Source organism: Hibiscus syriacus, unplaced genomic scaffold (assembly GCF_006381635.1).
Source record: "Hibiscus syriacus cultivar Baekdansim isolate YM2019G1 unplaced genomic scaffold, ASM638163v2 tig00111772_pilon, whole genome shotgun sequence".
Lineage (NCBI taxonomy): Eukaryota > Viridiplantae > Streptophyta > Magnoliopsida > Malvales > Malvaceae > Hibiscus > Hibiscus syriacus.
The window spans coordinates 795,339-811,345 of NW_024063173.1; the positions used below are offsets into that span (position 1 = coordinate 795,339).

A 16,007-nucleotide genomic window follows, 5' to 3' on the forward strand; every position below is an offset into this window, starting at 1 on the left:
ACTGTTTTAACTCAAGCCCCAGTGTTGATTCAGCCTGAATCTGGGAAGGATTTTTCTGTCTACAGTGATGCTTCTCATTCTGGATTAGGATGTGTTTTGATGCAAGATAGGAAGGTTGTCGCTTATGCGTCACGTCAATTAAGGCCGCATGAGCGTAACTATCCTACTCACGATCTGGAATTAGCTGCTGTGGTTTTCGCTTTAAAGATCTGGAGACACTACCTCTACGGAGAGAAGTGTTATATGTATACTGATCATAAGAGTCTGAAGTATCTACTTACTCAGAAAGAATTAAATTTGAGACAACGTCGCTGGTTAGAACTTCTAAAGGACTATGATCTAGAGATAGAATATCATCCAGGAAAGGCTAATGTAGTGGCAGACGCCTTGAGCCGTAAGGCGATATCAGATCTCAGAGCCTTATTTGCCAACTTGAGCTTATTTGATGATAACAGTCTGTTAGCGGAGCTACAAGTTAAACCTACTTTGGCCAAGGAGATTAAGGCCAAACAACTCCTTGATAGCTCGTTGCTTCCTATTATTGAACAAGTTAAGCAAGGATCGAGTTCGGAGTATACTGTGGATCAGGATGGTATTTTGTGTTTTCACAATCGTTACTGCGTCCCTAAAGATGATGAGTTGAAACGAGTTATTCTTCAGGAGGCTCATAGTAGTCCTTATGCTATGCATCCTGGTGGGGACAAAATGTACAATAATCTCAAAGAGCGCTACTTTTGGACTGGTATGAAGAAAAATATTTCAGATTTTGTGGCGAGGTGTTTGACTTGTCAGCAGGTTAAGGCAGAGCATCAGCATCCATCTGGATTGTTACAGTCAATTAAGATTCCTGAGTGGAAATGGGAGCGTATTACGATGGACTTCGTTACTGGTCTTCCTCTAACTCCTTCCAAAAAGGATTCTATCTGGGTGATTGTTGATCGACTCACCAAGTCAGCGCACTTTATCCCTATTCGGGTTAATTATTCTCTGGATAAACTGGCTAAGTTGTATATTTCTGAGATCGTTAGACTTCATGGTGTTCCGTTGTCTATCATATCTGATCGAGATCCGAGATTCACTTCCAGGTTCTGGAAAGCTTTGCACGAGGCTCTGGGTACTCGTTTGAATTTCAGTACAGCTTTTCATCCTCAAACCGATGGACAGTCTGAGCGATTGATTCAGGTGTTGGAGGATATGTTACGTGGTTGTGTGATTGATTTTCGTGGTAGCTGGGAAGATTTCTTGCCATTAGCTGAGTTCGCTTACAATAATAGTTATCAGGCGAGTATTCGCATGGCACCGTATGAGGCTCTGTATGGACGTAGATGTCGTACTCCTATATGTTGGACTGAATTGCATGATAGGAAGACTTTGGGTCCAGACTTGGTTCGAGAGACTGAAGATACTGTCAGACTGATCCGTGATCGCTTAAGAGAGGCATTTGATAGGCAGAAGTCATACGCAGATAAGCGACGTAAGGATATCGAGTTTGAGGTTGGAGATCAGGTTTTTCTCAAGGTATCTCCATGGAAGAAGGTATTGAGATTTGGACGTAAGGGTAAATTGAGTCCGAGATTTATTGGGCCGTATTGTATTCTGAAGAAAGTTGGACCTGTTGCTTATCAGCTTGAGTTGCCTCCCCAGCTCAGTCGTATTCATGATGTTTTTCATGTGTCTATGTTAAGGCGATACCGTCCAGATCCAGATCACATCATTCAGGTTGATGAGGTAGAGCTGAGACCTGATTTGTCATATGAGGAGGAGCCTGTTCATGTTTTAGAGAGGGATGAGCGAGTTCTTCGGAATAGGCGTATTCCAATGGTCAAAGTTCTGTGGAGTAACCGTAGCCCCTCAGAAGCTACTTGGGAGACATTGGAGTCAATGGAGGTTCAATTTCCTCATCTGTTTTCATAAGGTAAATTTCGAGGACGAAATTTCTTGTAGAGGGGGAGAATTGTAACAACCCGAAAATTTCAAATAATATTAATTTGGGATTTGAAGATTTAATTGTGTAATTGGTGAAAATTTGGGGACTAAATTGAAAGATTTTAAAACTTGAAGCTTGTTTTAGAGTTAAAGGAAATTCAGGGACCAAGCCCTGAATTTACCCAAAAAGTTAGGTATTTGGTTTATATATATGATTTATGCGTGAATTGGGTTCTGAAAATCAGAACCCAATTCCTCCCAAATTTCCATTTCCTTGCCTCAACTTCCGACCCCGATTCCGACGCCGTCTGAATTCCGATCGTTGTTTTGAAAGCACCATCGTGTTCGTTATCGAGTCAGGAACAATCCCCTCAATTTAATTGAAACGAAACGCTGCCAAACGTCGTGAATTTCAAGTCAAAGCATCGACGTTTTTTTAGCTCAATCGCCTTGAAAATCCTAAATTCATCGCCGATCGTTGCTCCGTTTACGACACCTTCCGCACCATCGTGTTCCTTGTGCCGTTCCGAGTTCGCCGGTGTCATCCTCGATCTCCGTCGACGGCGGCGCGTGGGGAGGTGAAGCGGTCAAAGTTTCCGATTTGATGAAATCGAGCTCTCCGCCGTTCAAAAATTTGAACCGATCTTTGTAAGTATCTCGAAATCACTGAAAATAATTTTTAGAAATTTTTCCGGAATTTTTAGAGTCCCGGAAGACGTCCCACGCGCCTACACGCGCCGCCGGTGGGCGAGTGAATGTTTGAAAAAAACCGGTTTGACCGGTTTTCTTAAGGGTTTGACCGGTTTGACCGGTCACGACCCGACCCGATAGTTGACCCGACCCGACCGTTGACCCGACCCGTTAACCCGACCCGTTGACCCGACCCGACCGTTGACCGTTGACCGTTGACCGTTGACCGTTGACCGTTGACCGGTGCTATTTTGGTAAATAATTAGGTTTTGGTGCTATTCTGGTAAATAATTCGAAAAAGGGTGCTATTTGTGTAAAATGTTTGACAGTTTGTTGACCTCCTTTGACCAGAACTTTGACCGGCTTTGACCAGCTATTAGACGACCTTTGTTTTTGACCAAGAATACCTATCCTGATAGTTTTCGACGTTCCAAATCCGTTTTTGGGGTCTGTTTCACCAAATTCGAACCCGGAAGTCTCCAAATCGTCAGTCAAACCCGTTGACTTTGATTTTGACTGAGAATTCGAAATTTCGGAAGGTCATACTTTATGTTTTTCGACGTCCTGAGTTTGATTCCGAAGTCCGTTTTGCCAAATTCTGACCCGAAATTCTCGAATCGAGCTTGTGAACCTAAAAAGGCTTAGTATTTAGTATTTTGATATATGGTTAAGAAATTGATTAAGTAAAATATTTTATGAAGGTACTCGTGTTTCACCTGAGCAAGGATTAGTCAGGTCCGGTGTTGTCCGTTCGTCAGATCAGTCCGAACCGCATATTACAAGAACTACCCGTAGGTTTCCGTATATTATTTAAGTAAAGATTAAGATTATTTTTTTTATTAGAATTCCAATAAGGATTTTTCCAATTCGTAGGATCTAGCGCTGCAGCAGAGCGTGATCGACAAATCCAGTAGTAGGCTTCCCTATCCGATTTCTCAGACTGTTACAGGTGTGTTTCCTAACAGTATTATATTACTGATTTAAATGATTTATCTGAATACCGAATACTTGATATCCGATTTACTGTATATTCTGATATAATTTCTGAATTAAGGTATTTCATACCGACTTCTGAGATCTGCTTATCTGATATCTGAATTATTGATTTGAATTCTGATTTTTGTATTTCTGCATATGGTTTTTAAGCATGAAATATTTGTTATGTTTTAAGTGATTAATCATTGTTTTCATTTGAATACATTCATTGTCATTTGGGTGGGTATTGTTGAAGGAAGATTATCTGCAGACTTCTCGGCTTTGTGCTCAGGGTCTAAATGGCATGTGCGGTTGGGTGTATGGTTCTGGGGAACCTACACAACTATGATGTGAACGGATGGGGGTAGTGTTCATGTTTTAAAAATAAAAATAAAAAAAAACATATTGCATAAACCGATTTAATTGAAAGATTTTATCTGTATATTTTTCTGATATACTGTATGGAGCACACTGAGCTTTTTAGCTCATTCTGTAGTTTTTACCCTTTTTCAGATAGTAGCAGACAGTAAGCTAGCAGATTTGGCATCAGTGGAAATCAACTACTTATTTTGTACGAACATATATTTCTATATGTTTTTCAGTTATGTTTGGTGACATGTATTTGCTATAATTTTGGACATATATGTATTATTAATATAATGTATTGTAAGATATAAAAAAAAAACCTCTGAATGGGATATGTGACCACTTAGGTTTGAGTCTAACTCACAGACCGGGTCTAGGGGGTTACAAAAATATAGGAAATTATAACGAGCAAAGATCCAACCACATAAGTCAATAAATTCATCAAGTTCATTTCAACAAGACGGCCCAAATTAAGGGATATGGACTAGGGATGGGCATAGGACCCGAACCCGACGGGTTCTGACCCGAACCGACCTGATCGGGTCGGGTTTTATAAAAACATTTGGGTTCGGGTTGTGTTTTTTAAGTGTGATGTTCGGGTCGGGTCGGATCGGGTTCGGGTTTAGGGTGAAAAATACCTGACCCATTTCGACCCAAAAAATATATATAATTTTACATTATATATTTAGGAATAATTACAATAATACCCCTCTATATATAATTTTTTCAATTAAGTCACTATTTTTATCGAATAAAAATAATATTTTTTTATTATTTTGGGTCGGTCGGATCGGATTTCTGAGTTATATATCCGGTCGGGTTCGGGTCGGGTGAAACCTTGTTTTGGTCAGGTCGGGTCGGGTCTCGGGTGGAGGATCCCTTGTTCTCGGGTCGGGTCGGGTGGACCAAAAACCCGATCCATGCCCATCCCTAATATGGACTCATTAAGACAAAAATATTATCTTTATGTGTATAAAGTATGCCATTATAACATAAGTATAGGTAAAAATATACGCAATGAGTCTTTTTATAGATTTCAAAATTGATAATGAAAGAATTTTCTGAAAGAGAAGTTTTCTCTCTCTAAGTTTTTATAGGTCGAATACAAGAAGTTAGGCCTATTAAATTGGTTAACTACAATAGTAGAGTCATAAAAGTAGAATCCTACTATAAATTATAATATTAAATTTCTTGTAACACCCTAAAATTGGTTTAAATTTTTTTTTAATGTCCAATGATCGAGAAATTCTTGTTCGGCATGCTATTTCGATATTTAGAATTTTTAATAATTCAATTATTTTATTTTTATATTATGAATTAAAGAATAAATGATTTGGATAAAGATTATAGGACTAAAATGTGATAAATGGAGAATTTGGTGACTTTAGTAAAAAAATGGGAACTTAGGTTCTAAAGTAAAAACAGGGGAATAGATAAATGATTAATGATTAGTTAGACCATGGAATGATTCGTTTAAATAAGAGAAAAGATTAAGGACTGGATTTGAGATTTTACCATTTTCCAAAATGGTTAATAAGCTACTAAAACGTCATTTTATGCATTTTATTTCATATTCTTATTTTGCTAAATTATGCAAATTAGATTACCTTTCTTAGAAGGTTTGCTCACCGCTGATTTAAGCTTTCCAAGGAAGTTTAGAAGAGCTGCTTTCACCATCGTCTTCAACCTTGCAAAATCACTTGAGTAGGGATGACAATGTAACTCGAAATTGATGGATTTCGATATGATCTGATCTAAATTAATAGGGTTAGTTTTTAAAAAAAAAAAATCAGGTTTGAGTGGAGGGTGAAATAACTCTGATCCGACCAATTGAGGATAATAGTGCAATTTATTCACTAAATTTATGGATAATTGCTATAATACTCCCTCTCTCTATTATTTTTAATTAAGTCCTTATTTTATATCAGGTCGGATCAGGTCGGGTCAGATTTATACTCTAAAAATTCGGATCGGGTCAGAGTCGGGTGGAGGATATATTTCGGATCGGATGGAGAATATATATTTTTAGGGTCGGATCGGATTCAAATAGAGTGTATATATTTTTCGGGTCGGGTAGAGTTGACTAAAAATCCAACCCAACCGACTTGTTGTCATCCCTACCTTCGAGCCCTAAAATTATCCTAAACCCTATTTTCACTTCCTATAGATTAAAGTCCTTCCTCTCACCCAAATTGGAAAATTTATTACACTTAACTCTTTCTTTTATTTGAAGGGTTGAAATCCTATAATCAAAATAGATTTTTTCCCCCTGCCATTCACTTAGGCCACATGAGTATCGAATGGAAAATAGAAGAAGTGTGAAGAAAAAAAATTATAGAACTGCAGCTTTATTTGATATGGGTTGAGTGATTAAACATTGTTGATTGATGAACAATTATCTAACAACATGAATTAGTGGTGATTGCGTTGAAGCTTGCTGGTAGTAAAGATATTGATTTTGCCTTTGATATGAACCAATAAGCAACGAAATATACCTTTTCGAAAAAAAAATAAAACAACAAACTTTGCACATAATTATAATATTCCACAACTATCATACTACACATTTTATTAAATGAGTTTTCTATCTACATATTTAAGGAGATGAAGACAACAAACATTTCATAAAACCATAATATTCCAGCACTATCATACTACACATTAAATTAGACGAGTTCTCCATCTACATAACTACAGAGATTGAACAATAAACATTAAATAAAAGCATAAACATACTACTTACATAGATGTTTTAATCCTCGTAATCAGTGAACTTGTTAGAAGTAATATTGAACTCTTCAATTCTCTGTACTTTTTCTTCTTGTCTACTATATACAAATTGAAATCATACTTTTGGGTCTCCATCATCTAGCTTTATTTCTCAATCATTTATTTTTATTGACTCAATATTCGAACTAGAAGCATCAACATTAACCCAACAAACTCTACATACCATTCCACATTAGATTAGAATGGGATATGTATGTGTCAACTATACCAGCTATGCCAACATCATGATTTAGAAGAAAATACGTGCATGATATTGAGAATTTAAAATGTAATGAAAATAATCTTCTATTTCTTTCCGGTTGAACCTTTTTTTAGATCTTGGTGATCAACTCATCTAGTTAAATGTTCTTTTCGAAAGACATGCCGAAAGATTTGGAATAATAAAAAAACAATTGCATTAAAAGTAGCCATGCAAAGAAAAAACTAAAGGTTTAGAAGTTAAAGACGCAAATTTTGGAATATATTTTATTCTTCAAGTGAGAGCGGATAGCTTGCCCTTCACACCCATTTATGGCCCCTTTTGTGAAATATAATAGTTTTATATTTTTAATTTCTAAAACTAGTACATTAATATTATTTTGACTAATTAATATATACTTCACGGATTAACTTCAAAAGTTATTCTTAAAAAATTAAAGATATTTTGAGCTGGACGTTAATCTGTTGATTGAGATATGATAAAATCTAATCTCATAATCTCAAACGACTATCAGTTCTCAGTCAGCATGTTAACGTTCAACTCAAAGAGTTGTTAATTTTTTAACATAATGAAAACTCAAGTGACCATTTTGTAACTCTTAATAGTCGAGGGACTCAACAAAGCAACTTCCTATAGTTGAGGGACCCATTTTGTAATTTATAATAGTTAAGGGACTTAATAAAATAATATACTACAATCGGGGGACTATTTGTGTACTGTACCCAATAATTAAAAGTCCACTTTTATTAATTGAAACGTCTAAAATGTTAACCATTTAACCCGGGAAAATAAATAAATGATCATGAATGAATAACAATCGCAATTCAAACTCAAACTCAAAACGAGTTATTGTTTAAAGTGGTATGAATGAAGCTCATTGAGACAATAATTTTAGTTAATTAACCAATACAATTGCGATAAAGATGAAACTCATCCCTAAAAAGATCTGGAAATTTGTCGCTAATAAAGTTGAAGCAGTGCTAGGAGCTGGAGCTGGGGCAGCACCGTCTAGCACGATGATCTTAAGCTTCATCCCACCGTCGCAATGGCCGTTAGTGCCGCAAATGTACCATTTGTTGCCGGCGGTTGCCAACTTAATCGTATCGTTTCTGGTGGATGAGCCCAAGCTATTGTTTGATGGAACGGTGCAGCTTTTGAAGTCATCTCCGTTCACTTTGTATACATTGTGAACTCCAGCCTTGTACTTGAAAAATACAAGAACAACAACAATGGAATTTTGTGTTTAAATTATAAGGCCACAAACACACTAATTTCCGGTTGCATCGCAATATTATAATAGTATAGGCATATCTATTGTCATAACGTTTCGAAAAGTTCAAAAAATAATTTTAAAGTTCGTTTTGATTAAATTTAAAATTTTCTTTTTAAATTGAATAGAATTTGATTTGAGGAGTCGTCACCAATCTTTATTTGAGGAGTACTTAAACTATCAATTTTGTTTAGTTTTAGTACTTAAACATTCATTTGTTTCAAAATCATACCTAATATTTATTTTTGTTTCGTTTTGGTACCTCGCCGTTAAAAACTTAGCGGAAGTATTACAACATGACACTTTTTATGGGTAAATTACATCATTCATCACTTAACTATCTTCTCACTCTTATTTTGGTCATTGAAGTTTAATTTTTTAAATTTAATTACTTAAACTTTCAAATTACTCCTAATTTAATCACTCTAACTTTCAAATTTATTTTTTATTTTAATTAAATAATAAAAAAAATGGCATTTCAAAAAATTATTAATAAAATAAATTAGAGTGATTAAAATATGAACAATTTGAAAGTTGAGTAGTTAAATTGAAAATTTTTAAACTTTAGTGACCAAAATAGGAGTGAGAAGATAGTTAAGTGATGAATGATGTAATTTACTCAAATGTTACGTGTGGTTGTTAAGTTAAGTTTTTAACGGTGGGGTACTAAAATGAAACAAGAAGTAAACGTTAGGTATAATTTTGAAAAAATGAAAGTTTAGGTACTAAAACGAAACAAAAATAATAGTTTAGATACTAAACGTGTATTTTATCCAAATATTTAATAAATTTTAATGTTTTTAAAAAATTATTAAAACAACTTCTAGATTTGCACACATTTTTTTGATGGACATATGTATGATGCAGATAAAAGTGTTATGGGCGGTAAAGATTATCGAGAGTGTCTCCAACAAAGAAGTGTTTGTCTTTAGCCCATTTGTCGTACTTAACTCCTAGTTTCCACCCATTATCACCGCCGACTATGAATTCTGTAGCCGACGAGTTCGTCGGAGACAACAAAGCAACAATTGCAAAAATAACTAATGAAAGATGAAGAGCCATTTGATTTAAGTTCTAATGTTTTTGTTTTCTTGGTATGGAAGGCTTGGCAAAAACCATAGGTGGAAGTATTTATAGTGTTGGAGCTGCTTGTTAGCTTCAATAGACAAGATTAAAGCTAAAAGCATACCCTTTTAATATTTTTTTTAAATAAATTAAACCTTGTAATCAAGGACTATTGCCGAATTAATATGAGACAAATTGCTAGTTTCTAGGATTAAATTCAATTGTTTCATCTATGGATCTTGGAGATGAATACAAAATGTTATTAGAATTAAATGATTTAAATTGTTAAATAAGGATAAATTACAAATTTAGTAATTGAACTTTACTCTCTCTCCTATTTCACTCACTGTACTTTTATTTTTTATAATTTCCTCACTGAACTTAATATATTGGATTTTTTGGGTCACTCATTTGTTTTCTCATTAACGGCGTTATAAATGGGTTGTTATATAGATGCAAAATGACATCGTTTTGGTGAAAATTTTGTGTTTTTTAAAAGGTGTTGTTTTAACGCCGTTAACTATTTAACTATGGAGTGACCATAAAAATCCAATGTATTAAGTTCAGTGAGAAAATTCAAAACTTTTAAAGTTCAGTGAATAAAATAAGAGAAAGAGTAAAATTCAATGATGAAATTTGTAATTTACCCTTATCATAATGTAAGATTTTGATGTAATTTAAAAGGGTTAAATTTATAAGGATTTTTGGATTTTATTTATTTTCGCCGTTGGGATCCAAATCCAAAGTTCATTAAAAGCTTAGTTTTGTACAAACCTTTCAATTTTTTGTTTCTATAGATTTAGCTTTGGCACTCAAAAGATCAACTTTGAAAGATATTTATTTATATCTTATTTTGTTATACGTATGGAGATGAACTCCGAAAACTAGTAGCTATTCGTTCGTATATGTTTCTGGATAGGTCGTTTCACTTATCAGAGCCTTTAAGGAGCAAATATCATTCCGGTACGGGTTTTCGAGTCAACTATAATACATAGGCAAGATATTTGACAAGTCCACATGACATTCCACAATACATAAGAAAGATTGATAACATGATCCAACCTTCTACAATCTACATCCCATCTTCGTCTTCTCCATTATGTCTATCTCTCTCTTATAGAGAAAACTCGGTAAACAATCATTCCTTTGTTGGTCGTGACCAGGGATTCAAATAGAAGATCGCAACAGCAATAGCAACTGTTATTTTGTGGTAGCACCGTTGTCCGAAACTGATATTCGAGAAAATTATGGTGGGTAGCGGAATAACGACAATAGCGGTTGGTCGTGACCGCAATTTAGCGTTTAACAGTAAATAATGTCGATAACAGGACGCTATTCCCATTATTCAACTGTAACTTAAAAAAACAGAACAAGCAAAAACTGAAATTTTTATCCAAAACCCCAAGTAATATATTCCTTGCAATCTACACTCTGCAAAAGCAAAAACAATGGCAGCAAAAACTAATTGAAAATAATGAAAAAAAATAAAAAAAAATATGCAAAACTAAAGAAATCCAAATTTCCAAACAAACATTATAAAAAAACTCTGTAAACTCAAAAAAGGAAAAAAACTGAGAGTAAGACTCACCATTCACCAAGGCAAAGATCAAACCGGGAAGGGAACAAGCTGAGAAGAAGTTGAGCAGGCCAAGAAAGAACGAGCTTTGACTTCCATTTAACAAGGTAAAAAATCCTTAGATCTAAGTTTAGAAGAATTAGGGAAAAAAATCCCTAGATCAAGAGTCAAGAAAGCATGGAAGAGGACGTAAAAAAGAAGAAAAAACAGTGAGCAATAAATATAAGAAAAAAAAACAGAAATAGTAGATAAAATAGAAAATGCAAAAAAGATAAAAGAAAGGAATAAAGAAAAGTGCAAGAAGGAAGATGGTAGGATAAAAGAGGTTGATAATTGCCCCAAATCACGTCTAAAATTTGAGAGTAAAAAATAAAATAAAAATTAACATATAAAAAACTAAAATATATATGCCATTTTATCACGTGTAAACAAAATGGAGTGGAAATTTTGAAGAAATGGTCGTTCTACTCTCACTCCATTTTCTATTTTTTAAAAATTATTTTTAACAATTTTTAGGATATATTTTTAAGGAATACTTAATTTGTCATCCTCACACCTTTAAGAATTTATAATTTAATCCTTATTTTTAATTTAATTATTTTAGTATATATTTTTAATTTAATTATTTTTTAAATGTAATTCTTTTTAATTATTTTAATTTACAATTTTTAGGATATATTTTTAATTATTGCATGAGGTATGTGTTGTTTTTCTTGCTTATAGTGTAAATATATATTATTTATATACATGTCATTTTCGCTTAGAAAACATTCTAAAAGTCATTAAAAATGACTCATTAACATTATAATTATAATTATTATGTTTTAGGATAAATTGTACGAAATTTAAAAAAATTCACGACCGCAACACCCGCAGTGACCACAATGGCATCCGTTATGTCCGCAACCGCGATAAACGCGACGCGACCACGAACGCTATTTAAATCCCTGGTCGTGACTCTCTGTTCAAATTAGGAAAGGTGAACCTTCAACGGTTGATGATGCCAAATTTATTTCCATAAAAAATTAGTGCGGTGAACGTGGAAAACCCTCACGACCGAGAGAATCAGTTGAGATATCTGTAAAAAATCCAAACAACTAAAATATTCATCATGATCGCTTCTCTTTCTCGGAAAATATACCCAAATGCGCCTGCCCTCTTTGACCACACCAAGGTAAAGAATCTAGAGAAGCATACGATGGAGAAAAGAGAAGTGAAAAGGGGGCAATATAAGTAATGCCACCTATCCTCCTAGCCAAAATCACCTCCCTTTTTGGGCCCAGTTCAACTATAACCTAATCAACAAACCAAAATATATTGAAGAAAAAGATGGCCAACCCTTCCATCAAGCACTGCTGCCTTTGTTGTTTAAAGTTTGACTACACTTTCGGTGCAGTGTTGAAAAATTGGTTGGCACCGAATTTGGTGCAGCAATTTTGGAAAATTTGGCAATGGTAAAATTGCAAATTTAGTCACTAAGCTTTAAGATATTTACAATATTAGTCCTTAAGCTTCAACTATAAATACCCTAACCCATTTAGCTTTAAAACCATCCCAAATCATTCTAGTTTTCTCCCAATACTAGAGAATTTAGAGACTTTTCTTGTGAGTTGTTTTTCTCCTTTTTATCAATAGAGAATTGTCAATGTTTTCTCCTTGGTAGATCGATAGAAGTTGTAATTCCTATTTTCTCATAGTGAAATTCTTCTACCGTTGCTCGTGGTTTTTACCCCATATTATTTAGGGGTTTTCCACGTAATTTTTGTGTCTTCTTTATCTTTATTTTTATTTTCTCAAATTATCAGTTGCGATTTTGCTCTATCCGATAGCCATCTTCCAGAACAATTGGTATCAGAGTCAGATTAGAGTGTGTAATATCTACTTATTCCCACTTGAAGATTTGATTGAAACTATCATATCTTCACACCATTCGTTCTACCTTGTACCTTCATGTTGGTTATGTCTCTGACAGGCCACAAGAGGATTGACACCAAGTAAATTTATCGGCATTGATCGTCTTCGTCATGAATCTGCTATATTATCTTTGGTATGGATCTTCTTCATATCTATCGTCCCTTCTTCCACCTTTTCCCGAATGAAATGGTACTGGACTCGTATGTGCTTTTTCCTTGAATGAAATGCTAGATTCCTTGCTAAATACAAGGCAATTTGACTGTCACAAAACAGAGAGACATACTCTTGATTATACCCAAGCTCCTCCAATAGCATCTTTAACCAAATTGCTTCTTTACTGGCTTGTGTAGCTGCTACATATTCTGCTTCTATTGTGGACGTAGCCACAACTGACTGCAATTTTAAAACCCAGCTTACAGCTCCACCAGCAACTTTGAATACATATCCTGTAGTAGATTTGCTTTTATCCAAATCCCCTGCATAGTCAGAATCGACATACCTATTGATTAGTAAGTTTGATCTCCATAACATAATGCAACATTTGAATTCCCTTTGATGTATCTCAGGATCCTCTTTACTGTATTCCAATGCTCTTTGCCTAGATTCACCATGTACTGACTAACCACTCCCACTGCTTGTGCAATGTCTGGTCTTGTGCATATCATAGCGAACATTAAACTTCCCACTGCCAATGCATACGGTACTCGAGACATCTTCATCCTCTCTTCTTCACTGCTAGGACTCATACTGAAGGATAATTTGAAGTTAATAGGAAGAGGGGTAGAAATTGGCTTACAATCTTGCATGTTGAATCGTGACAAGATCTTCTTTAAGTAATTCTTTTGTGAAAGCCAAATCTTCTTATTACTTCTGTCTCGGTGAATTTGCATCCCTAGAATCTTGTTTGCTGATCCCAAGTCCATCATTTCAAATTCCCTATCCAGTTGTGCCTTCAATTCTTCAATATGATATTTGTTGGGTCCTGCAACCAACATGTCATCCACATACAATAGCAATATAACAAAATCGTTATCACCAAACCTCTTGAAATAAGCACAAGGGTCTGCATTAAGTATGTGGTATGCAAGGCACATAATAAAGGAATCAAATCTCTTATACCAACACCTTGGCGGCTGCTTTAGATCGTACATAGATTTGTTCAACCTGCAAACCAAGTTCTTTTTTTGTTCTTCTTTAAAAACTTCAGGCTGGAGCATATAAATTTCTTCTTCAATATTTCCATAAAGAAAAGTTGTTTTAACATCTAGCTGCTCTAGATGTAAATTTAATGTAGCACACATTGCCAAGACTACTCGAACTGTTGTTAGTCGAACCACAGGAGAAAAGATTTCATTAAAATCAATACCTTCTTTTTGAGTATATCATTTGACCACCAGTCTTGCACGATACATCTCAACTTGATCGTCACCATTTCGATTGATTTTGAAGACCCATTTGTTACCAATTGGCTTCGTTCCTTGTTGACGCGATCACGCCTACCTTGACGATCGATTGTGGATCTAGGAAGGAAGCAAAACAACCTGCATAAGATAAAGGAAACAAATGGATAATTTACGGTGGTAAATGTGATGGTAAATGGTCAGTTTAAGAGATGGTAGCGGAAGACTCGGTTGTGGTAATAATATGGGTAACGAAATATAGGATGGTGAAAACGATAGTATCTTAAAGAAGACTCAAAGAAGAACCGATGTTAAAGAACAACGACCCCGACTTTATATTGCTTCGATAAGGGATGGTAAATCAGACTTTGACCCGCTATCTATAAAGAGATAGGAACCATAAGTATCGAGGTGAAATATGAATGATGCCACAAGTAATAAATTACTTGATAAGTCGATAAAAGTCACGAAGGACTCAATAAGAGAAAACTCTCACAATTTTCATTAAAACAAAGTTTATTTTATTACAATGCAATATGAAACCTATTTATAAGACTACAAATGCTTGGACGTGTTCTACAATATGCATGGCCGATTAATGCTAAATTACAATTCCTAAAACATAAAATCAAATACATAATTTCATGCACATTTTAGGGTGGGTTCGGTTATAGTGGTGGACAAAGCTTCATGGCCGAATGTTCCCTTATGATTGTTTGAATAGTGCTTTGACGACATGGCATCTTCTAGCAAACAATCCAAACGTATTTGAGCTCCATTTAGTGTGTGAATTTCGGTCAATGGCTGGTTGTAGTGTTTTGGCCGAATGTCCATGATGATTTGTCTAGTGGAGATTAAACAAAGTGGAGACAAAGAATCTTCTATGCACAGGGCTGTTGCATAGTTTAAGTGAGGCGTTTATGCAAGAATTCGGTCATAGTGGAGAGCATGACTCACGGCTGAAATCCTTCTCAAATTAGTCAAAACTATTTCCTTGCCTTATCACGCAATATGCTGTTTAGTGGGTAAATGGAGACAACTCTTAATGCTTTTGCTTTGTCTTGCACATGTGAACGCACATGGGCTGTTCCCAGCCAATTTATCTCCAACATTACGTGATTGTGAGCTGGAAAGGGGCTGGATTCTTCTCCATTAAAACCGTGCATCATGGGGCATGTGTTTGATGTCCCCTTGATGAATTGTTTATGTCTTAAGTACTTAACATGCTGCCAAATGCTTTGAATTGTTTATGATGCCCATATTGCCGTGTTTAGGTACTGGAAATATGCTCAAGGAATCTCCTAAAAACCGTCCAGCATGGGGGTAGCTTCATCATGTTCCTACAAGTTAAAATAACAAGTTATTTTAATTGGTAGTGCTGATATAATAAGAACAAATGCTGCCATGCATTTTATTATGCAACGATGTGGCCTCGTACTATTTGGTGAGATGATCCCATATCTCCTTAGTTGTCTTCTTCTCCTCGATGCTTGACAATACTTCATCTGCTAATGCTAGAAGAAAGTTTTCCATAGCATTCCTATCCATTTTGATCCATTTGTTGTCATCTATGAAATCTACCGGTCTTTCATTGATAGCTGCTAGACAACCGTCTTTCCTCAGGATGACCTTCATCTTCAATTTCAACAATGAGAAATTTCTCCCATTAAACTTTTCAATATCAAATTTCATTGTCATAGCTTCTATTACGAATAGCTCCCACTATTTCACTATCGTGAATAGTTCTCTGAAACCTTCAAAGAATGGGTAATACCTTCTTACTTTCTTATGTTTGAGGATCCACCTTTTGGTGACAACCACAAAGACAATAAGTAG

General features: G+C 35.2%; 1 protein-coding gene across 1 annotated transcript; it reads right to left on the reverse strand.

The window, feature by feature from the left end:
• Positions 1–7,801: 7,801 nt before the first annotated feature.
• Positions 7,802–9,278, reverse strand: LOC120170065 (blue copper protein 1b-like). Its single transcript, XM_039178096.1, has 2 exons — positions 9,113–9,278; positions 7,802–8,158 (listed from the first exon to the last, which is right to left on the reverse strand). The coding sequence occupies exons 1-2, from the start codon at positions 9,276–9,278 to the stop codon at positions 7,842–7,844; spliced, it is 483 nt and encodes a 160-aa protein (XP_039034027.1). The 3' UTR covers positions 7,802–7,841.
• Between the last annotated feature and the right edge of the window lie 6,729 nt (positions 9,279–16,007).